The sequence below is a fragment of the Callithrix jacchus genome, chromosome 1 (genome assembly GCF_049354715.1).
Source record: "Callithrix jacchus isolate 240 chromosome 1, calJac240_pri, whole genome shotgun sequence".
NCBI classification, from domain to species: Eukaryota; Metazoa; Chordata; class Mammalia; order Primates; family Cebidae; genus Callithrix; species Callithrix jacchus.
This window is the reverse complement of record NC_133502.1, coordinates 126,064,642-126,087,678: the sequence shown is the minus strand read 5'-3', so window position 1 is coordinate 126,087,678 and position 23,037 is coordinate 126,064,642. Positions and strand designations below refer to the sequence as shown.

The window sequence follows — 23,037 nt, the reverse complement described above, 5'->3', positions numbered from 1 at the left end:
GGAGTGCAGTGGTGTGATATTGGCTCACCACAACCTCCACCTTCTACTTTCAAGCGATTTTCCTGCTTCAGCCTCCTGAGTAGCTACAATTATAGGCACGAGCTACCACACCCAGCTACTTTTGTATTTTTAGTAGAGATGGGGGTTTCTCTATGTTGGTCAGGCTGGTGTTGAACTCCTGACCTCAGGTGATCCGCCCACCTTGGCCTCCCAAAGTGTTAGGATTACAGGAGTGAGCCACCACGCCTGGCCCCAGTTCCCTATCTTATGGGACCAATGCTGTATGTAATGACCAAAACTTTGTTATATAGCACATACATATAAGAAGACATTTTGTGTGGATGAGTTGGAAGACTTATTATAAAGATGGCAGTACTCCATAAATTGATCTACAGATTAAATGCAATCCCCATCAAAATTCCAATGGCATGTTTTGCATAAATGAACAAGCTGATCCTTAAATTCATGTGGCATTGAAAGGAATCCTTAAGAACTAAACCCATCTTGAAAAAGAACAAAGTTGGAGTACTTTTACTTCCCTAATTTGACACTTGCTACAAAGCTACAGTAATCAAAACATGTAGCACTGGCATAAGGATAGACACGTGGACCAAGGAAATAGAAGTGAGAGTCCAGTAATAAACCTATACATCTATGGCAATTAATTTTCAACAAGAGTGACAAGACCATTCCATGAGAGAAGAATAGTCTTCTTCAACAAATAGTGCTAGAACAACTGGATATCCACCTGCAAAATAATTAAGCTGGACTCCCTACCTCACACCATATTTAAAAATAAACTTAAGATAGATCAACAACCTAAATATAAGAACTAAGACCATAACAATAGAGAAAGTCTTTAAGATTAGATTTTAAAACATAAGGGTAAACTTTATGACACTGAATTTGGCAATGTATTTTTAGGTGAAAACAAAGCATAACCAACAACAATTTTAAAAATTATATAAATTCGACTTCAAAATTAAAAACTTTAACATGATTAAGAAAGTGAAAAGGATACAGAATGGGAGAAAAGATTTACACATCACATATCTTATAAGAGTTTAGTGTCCTGAATATATATAGAAAAAAACTGTTATAACCCAATAACAATGAGACAACCCAATTTTAAAATGGACAAATGCTTTGGGAGGCCGAGACCGGAAGAACACTGGAGGCCAGGAGTCCAACCAGCCTGGGCAACATATGGAGACCTTATCTCTACGAAAAAGAAATTTTTTTTTTTTTAATTCTCCAGGGTCATGGCAAGGGTGCTGAAGAAGACCACTGGCCTTGTGGAATTGGCTGTATGTGAGAATCCACAAAAGAGGCTAAGAATATTATACACAAGGGTTTTTTTTTTTTTTAATGTTCTTGAGTAAATCCCTAAAAATGCAGCTTATAGAAAGTATACAGAACAGATTACAAATGAGAAGCTGCCTATGGTTGAAGAGAAACCAGATGTTTAAAAATTAGAAGACCAGCAGGGTGCAGTGGCTCAATCCTGTAATCCCAGCACATTGGGAGGCAGACGCGGGGGCAGACCACTTGAGGCCAGGAGTTTGAGAACAGCCTGGCCAACGTGGTGAAACCCCGTCTCTAGTAAAAATGTAAAAATTAGCCAGGCATGGTGGTTTATGCCTATAGTCCCAGCTACTCAGGAAGCTGAGGATGGAGATCCTCCCACCTCAGCCTCCTCAAGCACTTGGATTATTGGTGTGAGCCACTGTGCTTGGCCAACCTAACATATTTTTAAAAGGAAAAGAAAAACAAAACGTACATATTTCTAAACTTTACTCTTTGCGTCACATTAATTTACTCCCACTACTACAATAAAAATAATTAAGCAAAAAAACGGGGAGCTAAGAGCTTGGACAGATATGTCTCTAAGATGTACACATGGCCAACAAACATATTAAAACATGCTCAACATCATTAGTCACTACTGAAATGCAAATCTAACCATAATGAGTCCCAACTACTTCAGAGGCTGAGGTGGGAGGATGCTGGAGGCCAAGAGTTCCAGATGAACAGGATCTTGCCATCTTGTCTCTACAATAAATTTTTTAAAAACTAAAAATAAACAAGCGTTGGCCATAATGTGGAGATCTTCATACATTGCTGGTGGGAATGTAAAATGGTTCAGCTGCTGTGGAATAGTTTCACAGTTTCTCCTTGAGTTGAGAATAGCATTACTTTAGACCCAGCAGTTTCACTCTTAGATATATATCCCCAAAATAACTGAAAACAAGTACTCAAACACAGAAGAACTTAGGTGGAAACAACCCAAATATCTATTGATGGATGAATAGCAGTCTATACCTACATTAGAATATTATTGATCCATAAAAGGGGTGAAGTACTGATACACGCTGCGACTGAAAAGATTAGAAGACAGACACAAAAGGTCAATATTGTATGACTACATTTTTATGAAATAGGTACATCCACTGAGACAGAACACAGATTGGTGGTTGCCAGGGCCTGGTGGAAATGGAGAAGGGGGTCAACTGTTTAATGGGTTATAGGGTTTTCTTTTAGGATGATGAAAATGTTTTGGAACTAGATGGAGATGGTAATTGTACAGCACTGTGAATGTACTAGATGCCACTGAATTGTTCACTTTAAAATGACTGGTTATGCCAATTTCACCTCAACCAAAAAATCACATACAGTACTCAGATTTTAAAAAGCATCATTTCACCAAGATTCAACGAATTAATGTGAGATGATCAAAGGGAAGTCAGTGGAATCCTTCAACTTTGAACATAAAATAGTCCTAAACTCAAACCTTTGTGATACTAAAGTGGGAAGATGGTATATGATAATTTTGGAAAGTAAAAAAATTTTTTGTTTTGAGACGGAGTTTCCCTCTTTTTACCCAGGCTGGAGTACAATGGCGCGATCTTGGCTCACTGCAACCTCCGCCTCCTGGGTTTAGGCAATTCTCTTTCCTCAGCCTCCTGAGTAGCTGGGATTACAGGCACGCGCCACCATGCCCAGCTAACTTTTTGTATTTTTAGTAGAGACAGGGTTTCACCATGTTGACCAAGATGGTCTAGATCTCTTGACCTTGTGATCCACCCGCCTCGGCCTCCCAAAATGCTGGGATTACAGGCTTGAACCACCGCGCCAGGCCACGAAAGTAAAAATTATTCTTGTTTACTTGATCTCGAACTCGAACCTGTTTTTTTTTCTTTTTTTTCTTTTTTTTTTTTTTTTTTTAATGGCACGGAGTCTTGGTCTGTAGCCTACCTGGGCTGTAGTGCAGGTGCGTGATATTGGCTCCCTTGCTGCAAGCGCACCCTCCCGGGCTCAAGCGATTTTCGAGCCTCAGCTTCCCTAGTAGCTGTGTCTACAGTAGCCCGCCACCACACCCAGCTAATTTTTATGATTTTAGTAGAGACGGGATTTCGCCATGTTGGCCAGGCTGGTTTCGAACTCGTGACCTAGGGTGATCCTCCCGCCTCGGCCTCCCAAAATACTGGGATTGATTATAGGCGCGAGCCACTGCGCCTGGCCTTGCCCTCCTATTTTCGTACCATCAGAATCACAGTGTCCGGGACCGAAGTGGGGCTCCGCTGGCGCCCAGCTCCAAAACCCAGGGAGAGTGGACAAGATTAGACAGGGAAGGGGCTAACCCTCAGAATTCACGCAGGCTTGCCTCACCAGACCACCACGTCTAGTCACTGCCTCATACCAAAATCCAACCAGCTTCGCCTCCCAAGACCTGGTTAACCTCGACCCAGGAAGTGCCGCCCACCAGTGCTCTTTTCCGCTATCTCGTACATCTGCTCATCTGGCGAGAGCTGAAAACCCCTATGTGACATCCACTAAGCGAAAGTTGGCCCTCTTTTCCGTGGCGCCTGGAAGGCGCATAGCTGTTTCAAGATGAAGGTAGGTGGTGGTGGCTAGCGTTGGATTGGGTTTGAGCAGCGGGCATCGAGTCCCAGAACGTGGCGTTGCCTCAGCCTCAGCACTGGAAGATCCTGGCTTTAGATGGAGAAGGGTCTCAAGTAGGAGAAGGCTTGCCTTTCTGGGGCATGGAACTTTTCGGTGGAGCGGATGGCGGGCGATTGCGGCTGGAGCCGCCGCGGGTCGGGAGCGCCATGGTGACGTCCCCGCGCCCTGCCGGGACCGAGGCGGTGTGCTGCCTGATTTGCGGCAGGCCTGTGGTGCGGCTCTTGACCCGGCTTTCTTGCTTCCAGCCGATGAGCGGCTGCGAGCGCCCTTGCCTCCAGAGTCATTCGGCAGGGCTTGAGGGGAAAACGTGCCCCCTTGAGTGCGGCGTTTGTTGACTGATACTTGGTACCGTGGGCATCTGATATTTCCTGCTTGTGTGAAGGCAACATGAAATGCTTTTTGCGGTCGAATTAACTTTGTAGGTGGCTCTACAAATACCTGTGTACGTAGTTTCCTAAGCTATTTTCCTCCTCTTAATCCTTAGCTGAACATCTCCTTCCCAGCCACTGGCTGCCAGAAACTCATTGAAGTGGACGATGAACGCAAACTTCGTACTTTTTATGAGAAGCGTATGGCGACAGAAGTTGCCGCTGACGCTCTGGGTGAAGAATGGAAGGTAAAACTTGACAGTCAGCTTGTTGCGGGTGTTTTAACTCAGACATCTTAAACGCCATTGGTAATTGGTATTTGGAACGGGGTTCAGACTCCGGGTTCTGGCTTCTGACTTTGGTAAGTTATCTCCGAATGTCACTCTATAAAGTGGTCCTATTACCTTGGAGGGGTAATGTAGAGTAAGTCGTAAAATAGGTGTAAAGTTTCCATCAACATAATTCTTACCCTGCCTTATTCATTCGGCAGATGTCACATAGCTGTCCTGGTAATCCCCAAAGTGCCAAGACGGGTTGTATCTTATGTGTTTGTTGCTCTTTGATATTTTACTTTATCTTAGTTTATCTAACTTTATCTTAGTGCTGTTATCTCTACTAAAACATGGGTTGTAAATGCGACTTGAATGAAAGACATTTGATAATTGACCTTGACAAGTTGGAAATGTAGAGAAAACTTACTGATGACAGAAAACGTGTGCTTATTAAGTTCAAATTGGTCTTAATGAATTATAGTTTCTCAAATAATAGGTGTGGTTCACAGAGGTCACAATCCTGTACTGTATAATTTTGGAATAGAAATAGTAAATGTGTCATTCATTGTATGCTCTTGCAGGGTTATGTGGTCCGAATCAGTGGTGGGAATGACAAACAAGGTTTCCCTATGAAGCAGGGTGTCTTGACCCATGGCCGTGTCCGCCTGCTACTGAGTAAGGGGCATTCCTGTTACAGACCAAGGAGAACTGGAGAAAGAAAGAGAAAATCAGTTCGTGGTTGCATTGTGGATGCTAATCTGAGCGTTCTCAACTTGGTTATTGTAAAAAAAGGTGAGGGTTATACTTGTATTCCATTTTGTTGAAATTGAATTAAAGCCGTTGTCCAAATGCCTATTCGTTTGCAGTATCCAGGCTTAGACCAACGGATTTGTTTCTTTCCCATCGACTCAACATTAAACATTGGTTTATGATTTTAGGATTCTTAAGTATAAGGAAGTTACTGAATTGAAATCTGTTCCTTCTAAGGAGAGAAGGATATTCCTGGACTAACTGATACCACCGTGCCTCATCGCCTGGGGCCTAAAAGAGCTAGCAGAATCCGCAAACTTTTCAATCTCTCTAAAGAAGATGACGTCCGCCAATATGTTGTAAGAAAGCCCTTAAACAAAGAAGGTAGGAGGGATGATACAATTAGGGCTTAATTTTGGTGATTTGTCAGTAGCATTTTGTGTGCGTATCAGAAGATAAAATGTGTGCCTTTGGCACTATTCAACTGGAGTCTGAGTTTTTACAAATAATTTTGGGGGGGTGGCCAGATACCCCATTGATATTAATCCTTGGTTATTATATCTAGTGCCTTGCAGAGTGCAGTAATACTAAGACTTAGGAGATGCCATCACACTGTGTTGCACACTCCGCCTCCTGTCAGATCAGCAGTGGCATTAGATTCTCATAGGAGCATGAACCCTGTTATAAACTGCACATGTGAAGGGATCTATGTCGCATGCTTCTTATGAGAATCTCATGCCTGATGATCTGTTACTATCTCCCATCATCCCCAGATGGGACCATCTAGTTGCAGGATAACAAGCTCACGGTTCCCACCAATTCTACATTATGGTGAGCCGTAATTATTTCATTACACATTACAAGGTCATAATACAAATAAAGTGCACAATAAATGTAATGAGCTTGAACCATCCAAAACCATTCTCCGCCACCCCCACCCACAACTGGATTCCCCTTTCCAGTTTGTAGAAAGAAGTGTCTTCCATGAAACCGGTCCCTGGTGCCAAAAAGATTGGAGACCGCTGCTCTACATATGGATTGGTTGATAATTGATGTTTGGATTCAGTCTCCCAGACCCTGGGTTTGTCTCTGGGAATGCAAAGGTGAGGAGGCCACGTGGTGTGAGTGGGGAGATGCCAGCCTGGATGGCTTTATCCCACCAGACATCCTAAGATTTGGAAAGACAACAGGTTTTCTTCCAAGTGAATCTCTGGCCCAGCTTCCTAAAACCCCCTCTTTGCTAGCTCAGCCCACACCCCTCTCCTCCTTGGTGCTGCCTTTCCTCACTGCTTCTTGGGGCCTTTTCTACAGCTGGTTATAGATAGAGATACCCCACCCCGCCTCACAGGGAGAGCATGAAAAGGTATTACAGGAAATATCAGTAGAGACCACGGGAGAGAAGAGGAAGCTCTGGGTATGTGTGTGCCAGCGCGTCAGCGTGCATGTACATGTGTGTGCAAGGTGCATGCATACGCAGGAAGAGTCTACACGTTTCACAATGCTAAATCCATTCTGCCGATTTTAGCCAAAAGTGGGGAGAGAATTCCACATACTTGGCAGATGACAGTATAGTGGTTCAAATAGTATTCCCCCAAAATTTACCTTCACCCAGAACCTCAGAACGTGACCTTATTTGGAAACAGGTCTTTGCAGATTCATTAGTTAAGATGAGGCCATACTGGATGAGGGTGGGTTCTCGATTCAGTGACTGATATCTTTATAAGATAAAGGAGAAACGTAGACATACAGCCACAGGGACAAAAGAAAGAAGCCCCATGACCTGGAGGTAGAGACACGGAGCAGATTCTTGCTCAGAGCCTCCAAAAGGAGCCAACCCTGCCCACGCCTTGATTTTGGACTTCTGCCCTCCTGAGTTGTGAGAGAAGAAATTTCTGCTGTTTCAAGCCACTGAGTTTTGAGGTGATCTGTTACACAGCAATGGAGACGGGACCAAAGGCCATGTGAAAGATCAGGAAGAGCACACAAAGCTCTGAGAGACTCGCGTGAAGGGGTTAAAGGGGAGATGCTCAAACCCAGAAAGACTAGAAAGGAAGGCAGGGACTAGGTTGTGAAGATTTCGGATCATATTCAGGGTCTCCAATAAGGTTTCCTTTGTTCTAAGAGCAATGGGGAGGAATTGGAGGGGCCTGAGCAGGGAAGGACACTGTCAGATTCCACTCTAGAAAGACAGCTCTGGCTCCAGCAGGAGAACGAGTGGGCAACCTTCTTGAGGATAAGGAGAAATTAATAGATTGGAGACACTGGAGAAGTGGAATTAAGAGGATTTACTATTAGATTGGATACGGGTTGAGCACAGTGGCTCACACCTGTAATTATGGCATTTGGGGAGGCCAAGATGGATCACTTGAGCCAAAGATTTTGAGACCAGCCTGGGCAACATAAAGAGACAAAATAAATTAGCTGAGCATGGTGATACACGCCTGTGGTCTCAGTGACTAGGGAGGCTGAGGCAGGAGGGATCCTTTGAGCCTGGGAGATGAAGGCTCCGTAGAACCATGATCGCACCACTGCACCCAGCCTCAGTGACAGAGCAAGACCCTGTCTCAAAATAGCTTGGATATAGACAACTGAGGGAGGTGGGGACTGCCTCTGGCAACTGAATGGGAAGTGACACCACTCACTGAGAAAGTGGACAAGGCCCAGATTTAAGAGAAGTATAAGTAAAGGCAAGTGTGAGGTGTCTATGGGCATCCAAATAGAGATGGCCAGGAAATAATGAGACTGCAATTCTATCACTGAGCAAAGAGATAGCCTGTGGCTCCTCACCATGGCCACAAGCAGTACCAGCATCCAGGACTGCTAAGCAGTAGATCGTTTTGCACTAGCTGCCGTTTACAAAAATCTGAGGATGCTCGAGTCCAGGATATAAAGTCATGCAGTATTTGTATATGACATATGCACATTCCGCCCTGTACTTTTATTGTTTTAGTTGAGACAGAGCCTTGCTCTGTCACCCAGGCTGGAGTGCAGTGGAACGATCTCGGTTCACTACAGCCTCCACCTTCTGGGTTCAAGTGATTTTCCTGCCTCAGCCTCTGAGACTACAGGCATGCACCATCATGCCTGGGCGTATTTTTATATTTTCAGTAGAGACAGAGTTTCACCATGTTCGCCAAGCTGGTCTTGAACTCCTGACCTCAAGTGACACCCACCTCAGCCTCCCAAAATGCTGGGATTACAGGCGTGAGCCACTGCATCTGGCCTTCCCCTACACTTTAAATCATCTTTACATTAGTTATAATAACTAATATAAATGTTATGTAAATAGTTCTTGTATTGCTTACAGAATAACAAGAAAAAATACTTTTTGCATATTCAATACTGAATTTCTTTTAAGTATTTTTGATCTAAGTCTGAATTCACAGATATAAAACCCATGCATATGAAAGACCAGCTGTATTTTATCTAATTATTTGTACTAATAGGACTGTTTTGAAACTTATAATTCCAATTTGGTGCCCATTTATATGAAAACCTTTAACTCATTTGCCATAAATCCTTTGTGGAAAGAGAATTAAAGCTAAGAATCAAAAGATCTGGGTTCACACCCTTGCAATAGCAGTGGTCACAATACATTTCCAAGCCTCAGTTGTATCATGTCCGAAACAGGAATAATAGTAATGCCAGCCTCACAAAGTAGCTGAGTGTAGTAAGTGAGACCATTTATGTGAAAGATCATGTATGTGATGGGCTGTCAAATAAGGTTTGCTTGTAAGAAAATTTCTAGGGAGTCTATCGATAATATTCCTAGGGAGTCTACCTATTACTTCACTGGACTGATACTCCATATTATATGTGGCTCATGGGTTAGAGTTCTCAAGTCCCAGCTCCTTGGTGAAGACTCACCACTCTCTCCTGCCTGCCTCACAGCACTGTTGATTCCTCTTTCCACAGGTATTCTGCAGAGTTAGTGGCCTTGTCCCCTCCCCACCTCTGAGCTGCTCTGTCCATCCCTATAACACTCTGCAGGCAGCATAATAGGTAACACCAAGCAGACATTTGCTAAGTGTTGATTTAAAGTAGATTCATCTTTAAAAAGACGTGAGTTATAATCACATTTGACTTGTATAAACTGAGCTATTAATCCCAAAAGTTAAATTTCACTCCAGTGGATTAAAAACTTCCTCTAGACTGGCCTGTGGCTAGTGCCCATTGTCCCAGTTACTAAGGAGGCCGAGGCAGGAGAATCGCTTGAGGCCAGGAGGTCAATACTGTAGAGTGCTATTCTGGTGCCTGTAAATAGCCCCTACATTCCAGCCTGAGCTGAGCAACATAGCAAGACCCCATATCTAATAAACAAATACACAGAACTTCCTCTAAATCTCATCTACCTTAAATTGGTTTGAAATACAGGCCCTTTGTAACCTCAGGTACCACATCCGCCTATTCAACCAACCATGGATCAAAAATAAAAAAGAAACAATAAAAAAATCATAACAATAAATAATAATACCCAAAAACAGCAATGCAGTTTAACAACTATTTACACAGCATATAAATTGTATTAGGTATTATAATTAATCCAGAGATGATTTAAAGCATACATAAATACGATGCTATTTTATATTGAGGCTGGAGCCTCTGGGATTTTGGTATGGGGTTGGGGGTCCTGGAACCAATCCCCTCGAATACCAGGGGCCAACCGTATTTGCTTTAACCACACTGGGTAACTTCTAAAACACCCGGGGAGTGAAAACTGAATTTCTAAGAGAAGAGAAGAGAGGAAAAGGAAGACAAAGAGGTACTTGGGGGAAAAAAAATCCAGGGAAACATACCTGGGCTCAGAAAGATTACATAACTTGGCTTTCTGAAACTTTTTTTTTTCTTGAGACGGAGTTTCGCTTTGTCTCCCAGGCTAGAATGCAATGGTTAGATCTCGGTTCACAGCAACTTTCACCTCCCAGGTTCAAGCAATTTTCTTGCCTCAGCCTCCCTAGTAGCTGGGATTACAGGCGCCTGCCACCACACCCGGCTAATTTTTGTATTTTTAGTCGAGGCGGGGTTTCTCCTTTTTGCCAGGTTGGTCTCAGAAACCCCGGACCTCAGGTGATCCACCCGCCTTGCCTCCCGAAGCGCTGGGATTACAGGCGTGAGCCACCGCGCCCGGCCCGGCTGGCCCTTTTGAGACTACTGGTGAGCTCTGGGAGGATTAGGAATTGGGAAAGGCTTCGCTTGCGCCATATAGCAATGCCTCAAAAAGCCACGAGATGGCAATATTACTTCAGGAGCGTGTCAGTCCCTCCCACCCCGGTAGCTAATGGCTTGCTTTGTTCACCGGAAACCCTCTCTAGCAAATATCGGTGCCACTGTATGTTTTCCCCTACTTCATGCTCCTGGCCTTACCTTCAGCCACTTTCCTATCACTAGCCCTAATATAAAAATAAGCTACTGCTATTTGTCGCATCTGAAAAATAGCACTTTGGTCTCTGCGCTTAATTGCAAAAGCAGCTGAATCAAATGTTTTGTTTTAATGAGAAGCATAAAATAAACAAAACCCAGGTGAGGGTGATCTCTTCCTTTTTGTGAGTTAACACCCAGAGAGAGGACTTCCCAGGGAAACTAGGTGCCGCCAGCCTGGAGACAGACAGAAATGCCACTTGAGACAAGATAATTACTCCGGTGGGAGAGAGGGGCTGCCAGTCCTCTTAAAACGTGGCAGGAAAGGAGGCAGAGTCCCACTCTACCGAGAGTAGAGAACAAAACTCGAACACCATATCTTTTAGCGTTTGATTATGAAAAAAATCCAACTATACAAAAGTAGACAGTAGTATAATAAACCCAGGCACCATCTTAAGAAATATGAAACTAAACCAGGAAAGAGGCTGCAAGGAAAAATATAAGTTCCCAGTTTACTGAGGAACCTTAAGATGGAAGTTGCCAGAACCCTGGGTCCGGCCACTCCAGCCCTTTATAGTATAGTCTTAATGCAGTCTTTCAATGTAATGTCTTTTAGTGAAAAATCCTTAGAAGAGTGGGAGAGGCTAGCTCCTAAGCTCTGGTCTTCAAAGGGCAATCTGGAAAAGGGAAGAGGCGTGATTGCGTCAACTCCCAGACAGACTCAAGAAGGAAGACACCTACGAGGAGAAACAGATAGTACAGACTGTCGGGGAGAGAGGTACACACACGCATGCCAGTCCCCCAGAAGCAGGGCTCTCGACTTCCTCAGCCACTGTCCCTGACCACAGCCTCAAAAAAGTTCAGTCCTGAAACTGAGTAACTAATTTCAGCACCAAAAGGATTTGAATGCTTGCTTAGTCTCCTGTTGGGCAGAGGCTCTTTACCTGGATGGGCTACTAGAAATGTCTGAACCCCTAGAAAATTATATACTGATTGAATGTCCCTTATCCAAAGTGCTTGGAACCAGAAATGTTTGGATTTCAGATCTTTTCAGATTTTGGGATATTTGCATTATATAGCATCCCTAATCCAAAAATCAGACATCTGAAATGCTCCAAGGAACATTTCCTTTGATTGCTATATAGGTGCTCAAAACATTTCAGGTTTTGGAGAATTTCTGATTTTTTATTTTTGGATTAGGGATACTCAACCTGTACATGGACATTTTCCTGCAGCTTTTATATTGTCAAAGAACTTTGGGGCCACTCCTTGTCCCCTCACCTCTTCCAGGAGAAAAAAAGTCTAAAAACCCACTGTAATGATACAGATAATGCTTATCCAGTATTTCTTCTCTTATAGTCATTTTTGTTGTTGTTTGTTTTGAGACAAGGTCTCACAGTTTGGCCCAGGCTGGAGTACAGTGGCATGATCTCTGCTCACTGTGACCTCTACCTCCTGCGCTCAAGCAATCCTCCCACCTCAGCCTCCCGTGTAGCTGGGACTACAGGTGTGCATCACTGCACCTGGCTAATTCTTGTAATTTTGGTAGAGACAGGTTTTCACCATTTGCCCAGGCTGTTCTTGAAGTCCTGAGCTCAAGCAATCTACCCACCTTAGCATCCCAAAATGCTGGGATTACAGGCATGAGCCATTGTGCCTAGACTATTCTTTTAAATCTGCTGAACTATGAATCCTTTAACTTTAAACAGCTGTCACAGAAAATTAAAAGAAAGAAATAGGTAGATAAACATTTTCCTGCTAAATTTATGATTTTGAAATGTCACAAGATCTTTCTTCTAGTGATCTGATGAAATCCAGCACAAATGAACTATATTCTATATTTGAGATATATTTTTTTTCTTGAGGAGTCTCACTCTGTCACCCAGGCTGGAGTGCAATGGTGCAATCTTGGCTCACTGCAACCGCCACCTCCCAGGTAAAGGCAATTCTCTGGCCTCAGCCTCCTGAGTAGCTGGAACTACAGGTGCAAGTGACCACACCCAGCTAATTTCTGTGGGGTTTTTTTAGGAGAGATGTGGTTTCCCCATGTTGGCCAGATTGGTCTCGAACTCCTGACCTCAGGTGATCCACCCACCTTGCCCTCCCAAAGTGCTGGGATTTCAGATGGGAGCCCCCGCACAAGGCCTATATTTGAGATTTATATCCATATGACATGACTATAGAAGATTTAGTAAAAAATAACTGTACTTAGGTACTTGACACTGGAAAATTTTTCATGTATTAATTTCACAGCTCTAAGAAGAAACCAACAAGTAACTACAATTATTTTAATCATTTTTAATAACAATGGTACCCAATTCATTAACAAATGAATTTGGGCAATGTGCTTTGCTGTACAATCCATTAGATACATTCTCACTGCAAATAGTTAAATCATTTTGGAAACAGACACAAACATGTACATATTCATTTGCAGAAAATGCTATTTACAGCTTTAATATCAAATATAGTTATCGTAGGTCACAGAAAGAGTATAAAGTGCAAAAGCTCCATTTCAAAAGGCATTAAATCACTCCCAAAGTAATGGAGATTAAATTTTACCACAGCCAGTGGGCATGCCACCATTTTATAGCACACCCTATACAAAGTATAAAACAAGGTATATATCTGAAAACACTATATTGCTCTGATTACATATTGTGATTATAAAATAGTTTTAAATCTGCTTTAACATATAGAGAAAGATACGATTCAAACAATTAGTCCCATTCAGTAGGGGTCATTTTTTTTTTTTAAGTTTGTAGGAGGAGGATGTCTATAAAATCCATCAAGAATCCCAACCTGGCCCAAGACTTCTCTTTGGCCAGCTAGAATAATAGCACCTAGGCAAAGCCTTGGCTATGAAAGCTTTATGATTAGTTTCAGTGTAAAAGGAGTGGCCAGGCGCAGTGGCGTATGCCTGTAATCCCAGCACTTTGGGAGGCTGAGGTGGGCGGATCATGAAGTTAAGAGATGGAGACCATCCTGGCCAACATGGTGAAACCCCATCTCTACTAAAAATACAAAAATTAGCTGGGCATGGTGGCCACACCTGTAGTCCCAGCTACTCGGGAGGCTGAGGCAGGAGAATCGATTGAACCCAGAAGGCAGAGGTTGCAATGAGCTGAGATTACACCACTGCACTCAAGCCTGGCAAAAGAGTGAGACTCTGTCTCAAAAAAAAAGGAGCTAGGAGAGGGCCACTGATTGCCTGATTGGGTGAGCTTCAGCATCCACCTATACCCCAGAGATGGTTCCATGTCCACCCCAAGGGATAAGGAGCCAGGAAGGCTCAAATCCCAGTCCTGGGGACTCAACATGGCACTGGCTCATGGAAGCCCGATGAACTGGAGAGAGAAGTTTACATACCTGAGAGATGCAGTAAGTGGAACGGGTGGTCATATTTTTACAAAGCCTTGTGTTTGATAACCATCAAGCTTTGTTCCCCAACGGAACATCTTTGACCTATAATTAATGTTTTAGGTACTCTTTACTAGACAGGCATAGAGTTCCCCAAAATGCAGCCTGTCCTCACATGGATTCAGACATATCATCCCCACATACCTTAAATGTGTTCATGGAAGGACTTGCCTTTAATGATATAATCATACAGAGAAGAAAAGATTTCTTTTTCTAATAATCAACAATTAAACACTGTAAAACATAAATCACTGATTGAAATGATCACCCGGAAACATGAATGGCTTTTTATAACCTAACTCCAGTTTCTGCTGGATATTGAACTTGGCCAACTTCTGACCAGAACAAAATCTGAGAGCCATGCTAAGCAACCACTGCCATAACCAAACTCCTAAGTGTGAGCCCTACTGGAGGGAGGGAGATTCTTGATTGCCCATCAATTAATGAAATAAGCTATTCATTTTTACAATGTGAACATATCAAAATCTGTGAAGTCACATATTTAACAGCTATTTATGATGACTCATCAAGCCAAGTGCAGAGGCACATCAAAAAGTGGAATTCAGTTCATGACTTTTTAGGGCCCATTCATGTCAGGCTTGGTTAAAAAGGTAGATTCAGTAGTCAGTCTCAGAATCCAATGATCAGCATTCAAGCATATAGCTAACTCTAGTGTATTCCAAACCCACACATCATATACCCAAAATATACAACTGGCATTTATATGCCATTCAAGCTACAGGATAAATGTCAACTCTGAAAGACATCATTTATTTACAACAATATTGGGGGAAAAAAGATGAGACTATATCAAAATATTAACAAGGGTTACACCTGGGCAACAGAATATGGGTTACTTCTTTTTTCTTCAACTTTTCTGCAGTTTCCCAATTTTCTTTAAAGAGTTTGTAATGCTTTTACATAAATGAGTAATGCCATAAACCCAACTTAAAATAAGATGGGTATATCTCTACTCTCTTGGTTTATATCCCATGCTGGCAAGCTAGAGTGATTTCTGTTCAAACATGAAGTTAGTTTTGTCCTCCTCAAATATACTCCGTTCCACATTTCTTTCTCAGCTCATCTCTTTAGAACCAGTTTCTAGAAGCACATTCTGCTTTTCACATTAAAAAAAAAAAACAAAAAACCCTACCTTGGAGCATTTATGCCATAAAATAGATGAGACCAGAATCCATGCCTGATAAGGTCAATCTAAAATGAAGATGGTGTGATATTTGCCTTTAAAAAATTCTAAACTTGAAACCCTGGACTTAGCAGTTCTGTTCCATCGACCACCTAGGTCTGAAAGAGGTACATTAGAAGTTCCATGAATATTTAATTCAAAGATCATTTTAAAAATATTTTTTAGGCTGAGCATGATGGCTCATGCCTATAATCCCAGCACTTTGGGAGGCCAGGGTGGGCGGATCTCTTGAGCTCAGGAGTTCGAGAGCAGCCTGGGCAACATGGTGAAATGGCATCTCTTCAAAAAACAAAAATTAGCTGGGAGTGGTGGCACACACCAGTAGTCCCAGCTCCTGATGAGGCTGAGGTGAGAGGATCGCTTGAGCCTGGGAGACAGAGGCTACAATGAGTCGTGACGGCACCACTATATTCCAGCCTAGGTGACAGAGTGAGACCCTGATTTTCACCACCTCGTATGTTAAGTAAATGCTGTAAATTTAACAAAATACAATTTATTTCACACACTGGGGTTCCACACAGATTTCTTTCTTTCTTTTTTTTTTTTTTTTCTGAGATGGAGTTTCACTCTTGTTGCTCAGGCTGGAAGACAGTGACACAATCACAGCTCACCACTACCTCCACCTCCCAGGTAGCTGAGATTACAGGCACGCACCACCATGCCTAGCTAATTTTGTATTTTTAGTAGAGACGGGGTTTCTCCCTGTTGGTCAGGCTGGTCTTGAACTCTCAACCTCAGGTGATCGGCCTCCCTCAGCCTCCAAAAGTGCTGGGATTACAGGCGTGAGCCGCCACGCTAGGCCTCCACGAAGATTTCTTAATACAAACAGTTCTGCTTTTGAATAACTTATATAATTTGATAATCAGAGACACAGCATAAAGTCATTCATTTTTAAACTCTAAATTAAGTTGCTTATGGGGTTTTCCCCTTGGATCTTGTACAAATTCTAACTAGAGAAAAAGTTCCTGGATGTGCCAAAAACGGTCACCTTCCCACTCTTACATATGTAGGACAATGACATGACTCCTGCCCACACAAGAAAACACTTGTCCCTCCCTCTCCCCACAATGGAATGTTGCAAAGCAGGACATGCCTGAGTTAAAATTAGTATCCCTGAGGTTGGTAATTCCCACCAGGCATCTTGAAGACAGTTCTTAATTCTTCCATTCACCCGGATGAAGAGAAGATTCATTGTAGCCAGTGTCTTTCCCACATTAGGTCAGAAAAATTCAGAAGGCAACAGATTTGCGCTGCTACACCAGTAACCCAAAACCAGCCTGTGAGTGTGTAGTTACTGCCAGTACTTGAGAAAAGCGAGCCATCGGATACTCTGGAAAACCCAGAAAGCACCTTCTACTGTAAGAGTGAAGAGCATGATGCCCACAGAAAAAACATCAGAAACAAGAAGTGAGATTCTTGAAGGTAATTTCCAGAATAGCACGGCATACTGGAGGCTTCAAATGAGAAAAAGTATCCAAAAAATACATGTTTGCTCCAAATTTTGAACCAGAACTCACACCACAATTGTGATGGGCCCTTTGGTAATTTTACAGAGGTCAAGTCTTAAAGATGGTGGGTCTGTGGAAACGTTCATGCCATAATTATTCTCTGTGGATTTGAGGCTGCGGAGCTGGGGTGAGGGGGGAGGCAGAAATGATGTCAGTATTCAAAAATTGTGCCCATCTTCAAGAATGGCCTAAAGTGGAGTGTAGGTTTTGGCATAAGAGAGTTTTACTCATTAGCTTCACCTTTATCTGAAGTCTCTCCATCTCTCCACAGAGGTAGTAGTAAAAAGATTCACAAATGCATGTAAAACCTGGGTTAGTTGGGAAATGCAAGTGAAAAATAGCCTTCTAGCCACAAGTCCTGCGTGTGTTTCATCAGCTTGGTTTTGTTTAAGGACAATTATCCCAAAGGAAAATCTCTGGCATCTTCCATCAGAGAGTCAGAAGGTCTCGTCTGTCAGAGGGTCGGCCTGTCTGTCATCAGTAGAGTCCACTCCAAGGGTACCTGGGAGTGGTGGGGTCTGGAACAGGCCAGCTTCCTCCAGGAAGAGATGCATTGTACAGGGTGGATCCCCCAAAAGACCGCTCTGCCGTGGCCACAAAGGACACAGCCCAATGAGTCACTGCATCTGGTAGTGATGCTGAGAAAGATGCATCTGATGTCCCTAAGTCCTCCATTTTCCATCTTTGGGAAACGAAAAGACACTTTTCCCCTTGCACAGTGGAATCCTGGTGGTCTACAGACACATTAGTGAGAGTCCCAGCAAACTGATTTTTGAAAAGATAGCCCACATCCCAACTCTTCAAACTCCCTTGGCTGTCTTCCTAGCAAAGGAAGCCCACTGCATGAGGGGCGGTAAGTGGAGAAGCCAGCCACCACCTCACCATCAGGTGATTTTGACTGATGATTTCTTATTGGCACACAGGAGGGACACATAGGGGACACCAATGAAGGCCCATTTCTCGCTGGGCCAGAACTTGATGACAGGGCCTTGCTCAGGGATCTCTGAGGCAGCATCAAAGTAGGCAAAGCATACACAGCCCAGGTAGGCAGCAAGGCAGATGAGGATGTGCCTGCAGAGGGAGACAAGAGGTAAGAGCCTGATGAGCGTGAAGACTCCACTGCCCTGAGTTTAGCCTGCTCCTTCTGGGCTAACCCACCCACCTTGCTTACTATAGTTGCAGCCCAGGAGCCTCTTCTAATTAGGAAAGAATGAAGATTACCAACAATCCCTGGAATAGCAGGATGATAAATCTTGGGCAGTTTGGGACCCATCTTAGAACGTCCTAAAATATGGCTGCTGGATAATACAAACAAATGTGCAAATAAATGCCTTTGGGCCTCAAACAAGAAGACTGAGGCGCAAGGACTTAAAACAGAGGTGCTAAGATGGAAGTAACTGAGCATATCTGATTAGATCCCATCTTTGCACGTCAACCACTGGTTAGATATTTTATGCCCTTCATCAGGAATAATTTTATGTTGATTAAACCACTTTTCCAGTTTAGTGGAAATTTTTAAAAAATTTATCCTCACTGTACCTGTAAAAAGTTTTAATATTAATCTTTATCAAACAATAGACCATTTAAAAGCATGCAATCCTTTTTGTTTCCTTGTTTTTGATGAAGTCTCTGTCACCCAGGCTGGAATGCAGTGGTGCAATCACGGCTCACTACAACCTCCGCCTCCTGGGTTCAAGCAGTTCTCCTGCCTTACCCTCCCGAGTAGTTGGGACTACAGGCACTCACCACCATGCCTGGCTAATTTTTGTATTTTTAGTAGAGACGGGGTTTCACCATGTTGGCCAAGAGGTCTGGAACTCTTGACCTCAAGTGATCCACCCACCTTGTCCTCCCAAAGTGTTGAAATTACAGGTGTGAGCCACCAAAACCGGCCATGTAATCCTTTCTTATACCTAAACTGAAACTTAATCCCAGATGAATTAAAATTTTTTAATATATTTTAAATTATAATGTCACCCAGGCTGGAGTGCAATGGCACTATCTCAGTTCATGAAACCTCCACCTCCTGGGTTCAACAGATTCTCCTGCCTCAGCCTCCCAAGTAGCTAAGATTACAGGCGTCCACCAACAGGCCCAGCTAGCTAATTTTTATATTTTTAATAGAGATGGGGTTTCACCACATTGCCCATGCTGGTCTTGAACTCCTGACCTCAGGTGATCCACCTGCCTCAGCCTCCCAAAGTGCTGGCGTGAGCCACCGCACCTGGCCCAAACACACTATTTTTATAAACTTTGATGGTGGGGGGAGGGAGTCTTTTTAAAAATCACACAAAATCCAGAAACCCTAAAGAAAAGACTGACAGATATGACTGTAAATTCCAACTTGTGCTGTTTGAGTTTTGTTTTTTGCAAACACTTCTTCAAGTCCCCAAGTCCTACATTTTGAGTAGGGTGGGGCTCATGGGAAACATATACAAGTTCACATGAGCAAGGGAACTTAAGTGAATTCTATCAAATTGTGTATATTTAGCCCATCTCTGGATAGAAGTCAACCTTTTCCAGAATCCATATCTAAAGCTTTTCCATTTCTTCAGCACTAGAATTTCTCCTTGGGTTCCCTTCATCTGTAAGCAATAATCTACAGCAGATTTCTCCTCCTATTGATCTTTTGCAATCAGAAGTCCTGGAGGACAGAGAAGGAACCATCACTCTGGGTTTGAGGCTGAGGCAGTTTCTAGGAAGTAAGCCCCTCTGATTTCACCCAGCTTTCTCAGAATGAAATTCTGCATGTATTTTTCTAACCTGCTTATTTTTTTTAACAGTGATTCCTGAACATTCCAAAGTATAGATGCTATAATTTGCTATTATTGAACTCCACGGTTTTTTATATAAACAGGTGGGTGATATTAAACAATTCACTTTAGTTCTCTGGTCTTCTGTCCCCACTTAACAGAAATAATGGAAGAGAGTGTCCCTAAATGGCCTGTGTAGCCCCTCCTTTCACTTGGTCACTCAGGCCCTAAAGGTGGGGTTCCTACTGAGGACCCTCCCAGCCCTCACATCACCTCTTTCCCCAGCTTTCCCCTACCTCTCCCCTCCCGCAACAGCTAGATAGAGCTCAGGTTACAGATTCAGTTCTCAAGCTTCTGTAGGCTTTCATAATGGAGTTAGAGGTAAGAGACTGCAGACCTAAGCATGACAATCAGGCCTTTTGTTCTAGCTAAGCCTGCTCCCTGGAGCTTTTTACAGACTGTACTTTCAGTGGCTTCTGAACCACCTGACAGTCCACCTGAGGAGAGAGGCAAGCCAGCAACCCCTGGGACATCTGTGCACCTTGCAGGGTGAACAGAGCCCAACAGCAAGTGCAAACACACCTGTCCCCCACCACCTCCCCATTAGCAGGGGCTTACCACACGCAGTGCAGGTAGGGGAAGTTGAAGGATGACAGCAGCTCGCAGAAAGCTCGGTCACTGATCCAGCAAAACAGGGCCAGGGTCCACCAGAGGCCCGAGAAGAGGCCCAGCTTAAACACACGCACGTTGTCACACCTGCACAGGGGTCCAGAGAGCCACTCACCGTCAGACCTGGTCTCTACCTCCTTGCTGGCCCCCTTTCCTCTGTCTCCTTCACTGATCCCTCTCATGCCCCCAACCCCTTGGCGCTGAAGTTCTTACCCAACACACAGTCACTCCAGAGTCTCGTGGATGTAAATACCATTTGCTCACAGATGGCTCACAGACACCCTTCCCACCCAGGCTTCTCCCCTAACTCCAGACTCATACTCCCAACTACATTTTTGATATGAGCACCCTAATATGGATCTAAATTTAATAAGTCCAAAACGTATTCCTCTCCCAATCCTTCTCCTTCTCACACAGCCCTCATCCAGTCCATCAGCTCTCCCTTCAAAATAGATCTCAAACCTGATCTCTTTCCACCACCTCCATCTAGATCCATGCTATCACCATCTCCTCAGAGCCTCCTTCCACCCTTTCCCCTACAGCCAATTTAACAGCCTCCAGCATCTTCCTGTTTAACCAGAGAGAAAGCCAAAGTATCCACAGCGCACAAGGCCCCATGTGCATGGTCTTCCCTTTTCCCTTTCACCTCCTCTTTTACATACTCTTCCCTCACTGCTTGTACTCAAGCCACTGTGGGATTTGTGCTGTTCCGCAAATATCCCAAGTATGTTCCTGCAAGACCATAGCACCCACCGTGGCCTCTTGCCTGGAATGCTCTTCCCCCAGATACAAATCTTTGCTCAAATGTCACCCAGTAAGCCTTTTCCTGATGCTATTTTTAACAACTGCGACACCTGTCTCCACTTCCCAAGTGACTATCCCTAAGGCCGCCTTCCCTCCTTGAATTTTCTCTGTAGCGATTATAAACTAGCTGACACCCTCTGTATTTCACTTATTTGTTTCCAGTTTGTCTTCATCCACTGAGATGGAAGCTGTTTACTGCTGTATCTCAGCACTGGAAATGTGCTAGACACAGAAGGCACTCAACATTTGTTGAATGAAGGAATAAGCTCTTATCCACACTGGGACAAAATGGTCTTCTGAAACAAATCCCAACAGCTCAATGAAAATTTCAAGTGCTGTCTTCTTTCCTTGTTAAGGACTTGCTCATAAAGTGGGTGACTTCTATCCCTGGGGAAAAATGCTGGGAGGCAGCTGTTGGCTGAGGGTCCTTCTTCCTCAAGGGGACACTCCTGGATCAGTCAAGATCTCGTATGGGACCCAGAATACAACACAACATCTGCAATCAAGAAGAGCTGAATTCCTCTTTATTGAACCCACAGATAGGTGTTGAAAGCCTGATTTGCTAATGCCCTTTCCAGTTGCCTTTCAGAAACATCAACAAAAGTGTCAATAAATCTGGGATAGGACAGCAGGTTCAGAAAGACCTGCTCAAAAGCAAACCAAAATACTCTTGTAGGAAGGCTAAATGAATCCCTTGAAAAGTTTTTAGAAAGAATAGAGACACGGCATGTGGAGACTTACATTCCCAGTTACTAAAGTAAAGAGATAACCATTTCCATTTCCCCCTTTTGTTTACCACTCTCTACCTTGAATGCATCACCTTCTGGTTGGTTCCCTCACAAAAAGAGCTCATGTCCTCACCTTGACCCACCTTCTCTTTCTCTTCAGGGCTCAGCCTCCAGGCTTCCACCAACACCCCATGCCAGCTCCTATAGATCTCCCCTTAGTCCAAGCCGTGGCCCACAGGCTGCATGCTGACCAGGACGACTTCAAATGAGGCCCGACACAAAGTCATCAACTTTCTTAAAACATTAAGAGATTTTTTTTGCAACTTTTTTTTTTTTAGCTCATCAGCTATCATTAGCATATTTTATGTGTAGCCTAAGACAATTCTTCCAGTATGGCCCAGGGAAGCCAAAAGAGTGGACACCCCTGCTTTAGTGCACTCTCAGGGCACTTTGCCATGTTCCTTCATAAGTCTCATCACAAATTCAAACTATCTATTTATTATCTGTGTAACATCTGATATTAAACTAGCCTAGAGGCTGGGATCAGTGGCTCATGCCTCTAATCCTAGCACTTTGGGAGGCCAAGGTGGGCAGATCATTTGAGGTCAGGAATTGGAGACCAACATGGTGAAACCCCGTCTCTACTAAAAATACAAAAATTAGCCAGGGGGTGGTGGCACATACCTGTAGTCCCAGCTACTCCAGAGGCTGAGGCAGGAGAATTGCGTGAACCCAGGTTGCAGAGGTTGCAGTGAGCCATGATCTCGCCACTGCTCCAGACTGGGCTTCAAGAGCCGTCTCAATAAATAAGTAAATAAACAAACTAGCCTAGAAGCCCAGCCTCTAGAGGAACTAGCCCTGTTTGTTTGTTTATTTTTCTCTTTCTGCCCTGTTTTATTCACTAATGGATACTCCATGCCTAGCAACTGTGTCAGGCACTGTTAAATGCTCCCTGAATTAATGGATAAAATTATGAAATAAAAGGACAATTTTAACTGGACTCTAATTTGGTTGTCTGTAATTTGGGCAGAACATTATTTTTAGATTATTTAAGATTATTGGTCGGGTATGATGGCTCATGCCTGTAATCCCAGCATTTTGGGAGGTCGAGGCAGGTGAATCACAAGGTCAGGAGATCGAGACCATCCTAGCTAATACAGTAAAACCCCATCTCTAGTAAAAATCAGCCGGGCATGGTGGCAGATGACTGTAATCCCAGCTACTCAGGAGGCTGAGGCAG

General features: G+C 43.6%; 2 protein-coding genes across 3 annotated transcripts in view; one reads left to right on the top strand and one right to left on the bottom strand.

The window, feature by feature from the left end:
* The first annotated feature begins 3,850 nt into the window (after positions 1-3,850).
* LOC118154791 (small ribosomal subunit protein eS6-like) lies at positions 3,851-22,797 on the top strand. The gene is made up of 6 exons (XM_035306618.3): positions 3,851-3,897; positions 4,448-4,579; positions 5,185-5,395; positions 5,591-6,456; positions 16,554-19,700; positions 21,232-22,797. Exons 1-4 carry the CDS (start codon positions 3,892-3,894, stop codon positions 5,764-5,766), a joined length of 525 nt encoding a protein of 174 aa, XP_035162509.1. The 5' UTR covers positions 3,851-3,891; the 3' UTR covers positions 5,767-6,456; positions 16,554-19,700; positions 21,232-22,797.
* Positions 12,995-23,037, bottom strand: part of ACER2 (alkaline ceramidase 2) — a 44,112-nt gene continuing 34,069 nt past the window's right edge. Inside the window, exons 5-6 of one of the 2 annotated variants that reach the window (XM_002742957.6) lie at positions 20,215-20,352; positions 12,995-17,914 (exon numbers count right to left, since the gene is read on the bottom strand). In XM_002742957.6, coding sequence (XP_002743003.1) covers positions 17,728-17,914; positions 20,215-20,352 — 325 coding nt within the window. In that variant the 3' untranslated portion in view covers positions 12,995-17,727. The remainder of the gene's footprint in view (positions 17,915-20,214; positions 20,353-23,037) is intronic. The other variant, XM_078369965.1, reaches the window with a different exon arrangement.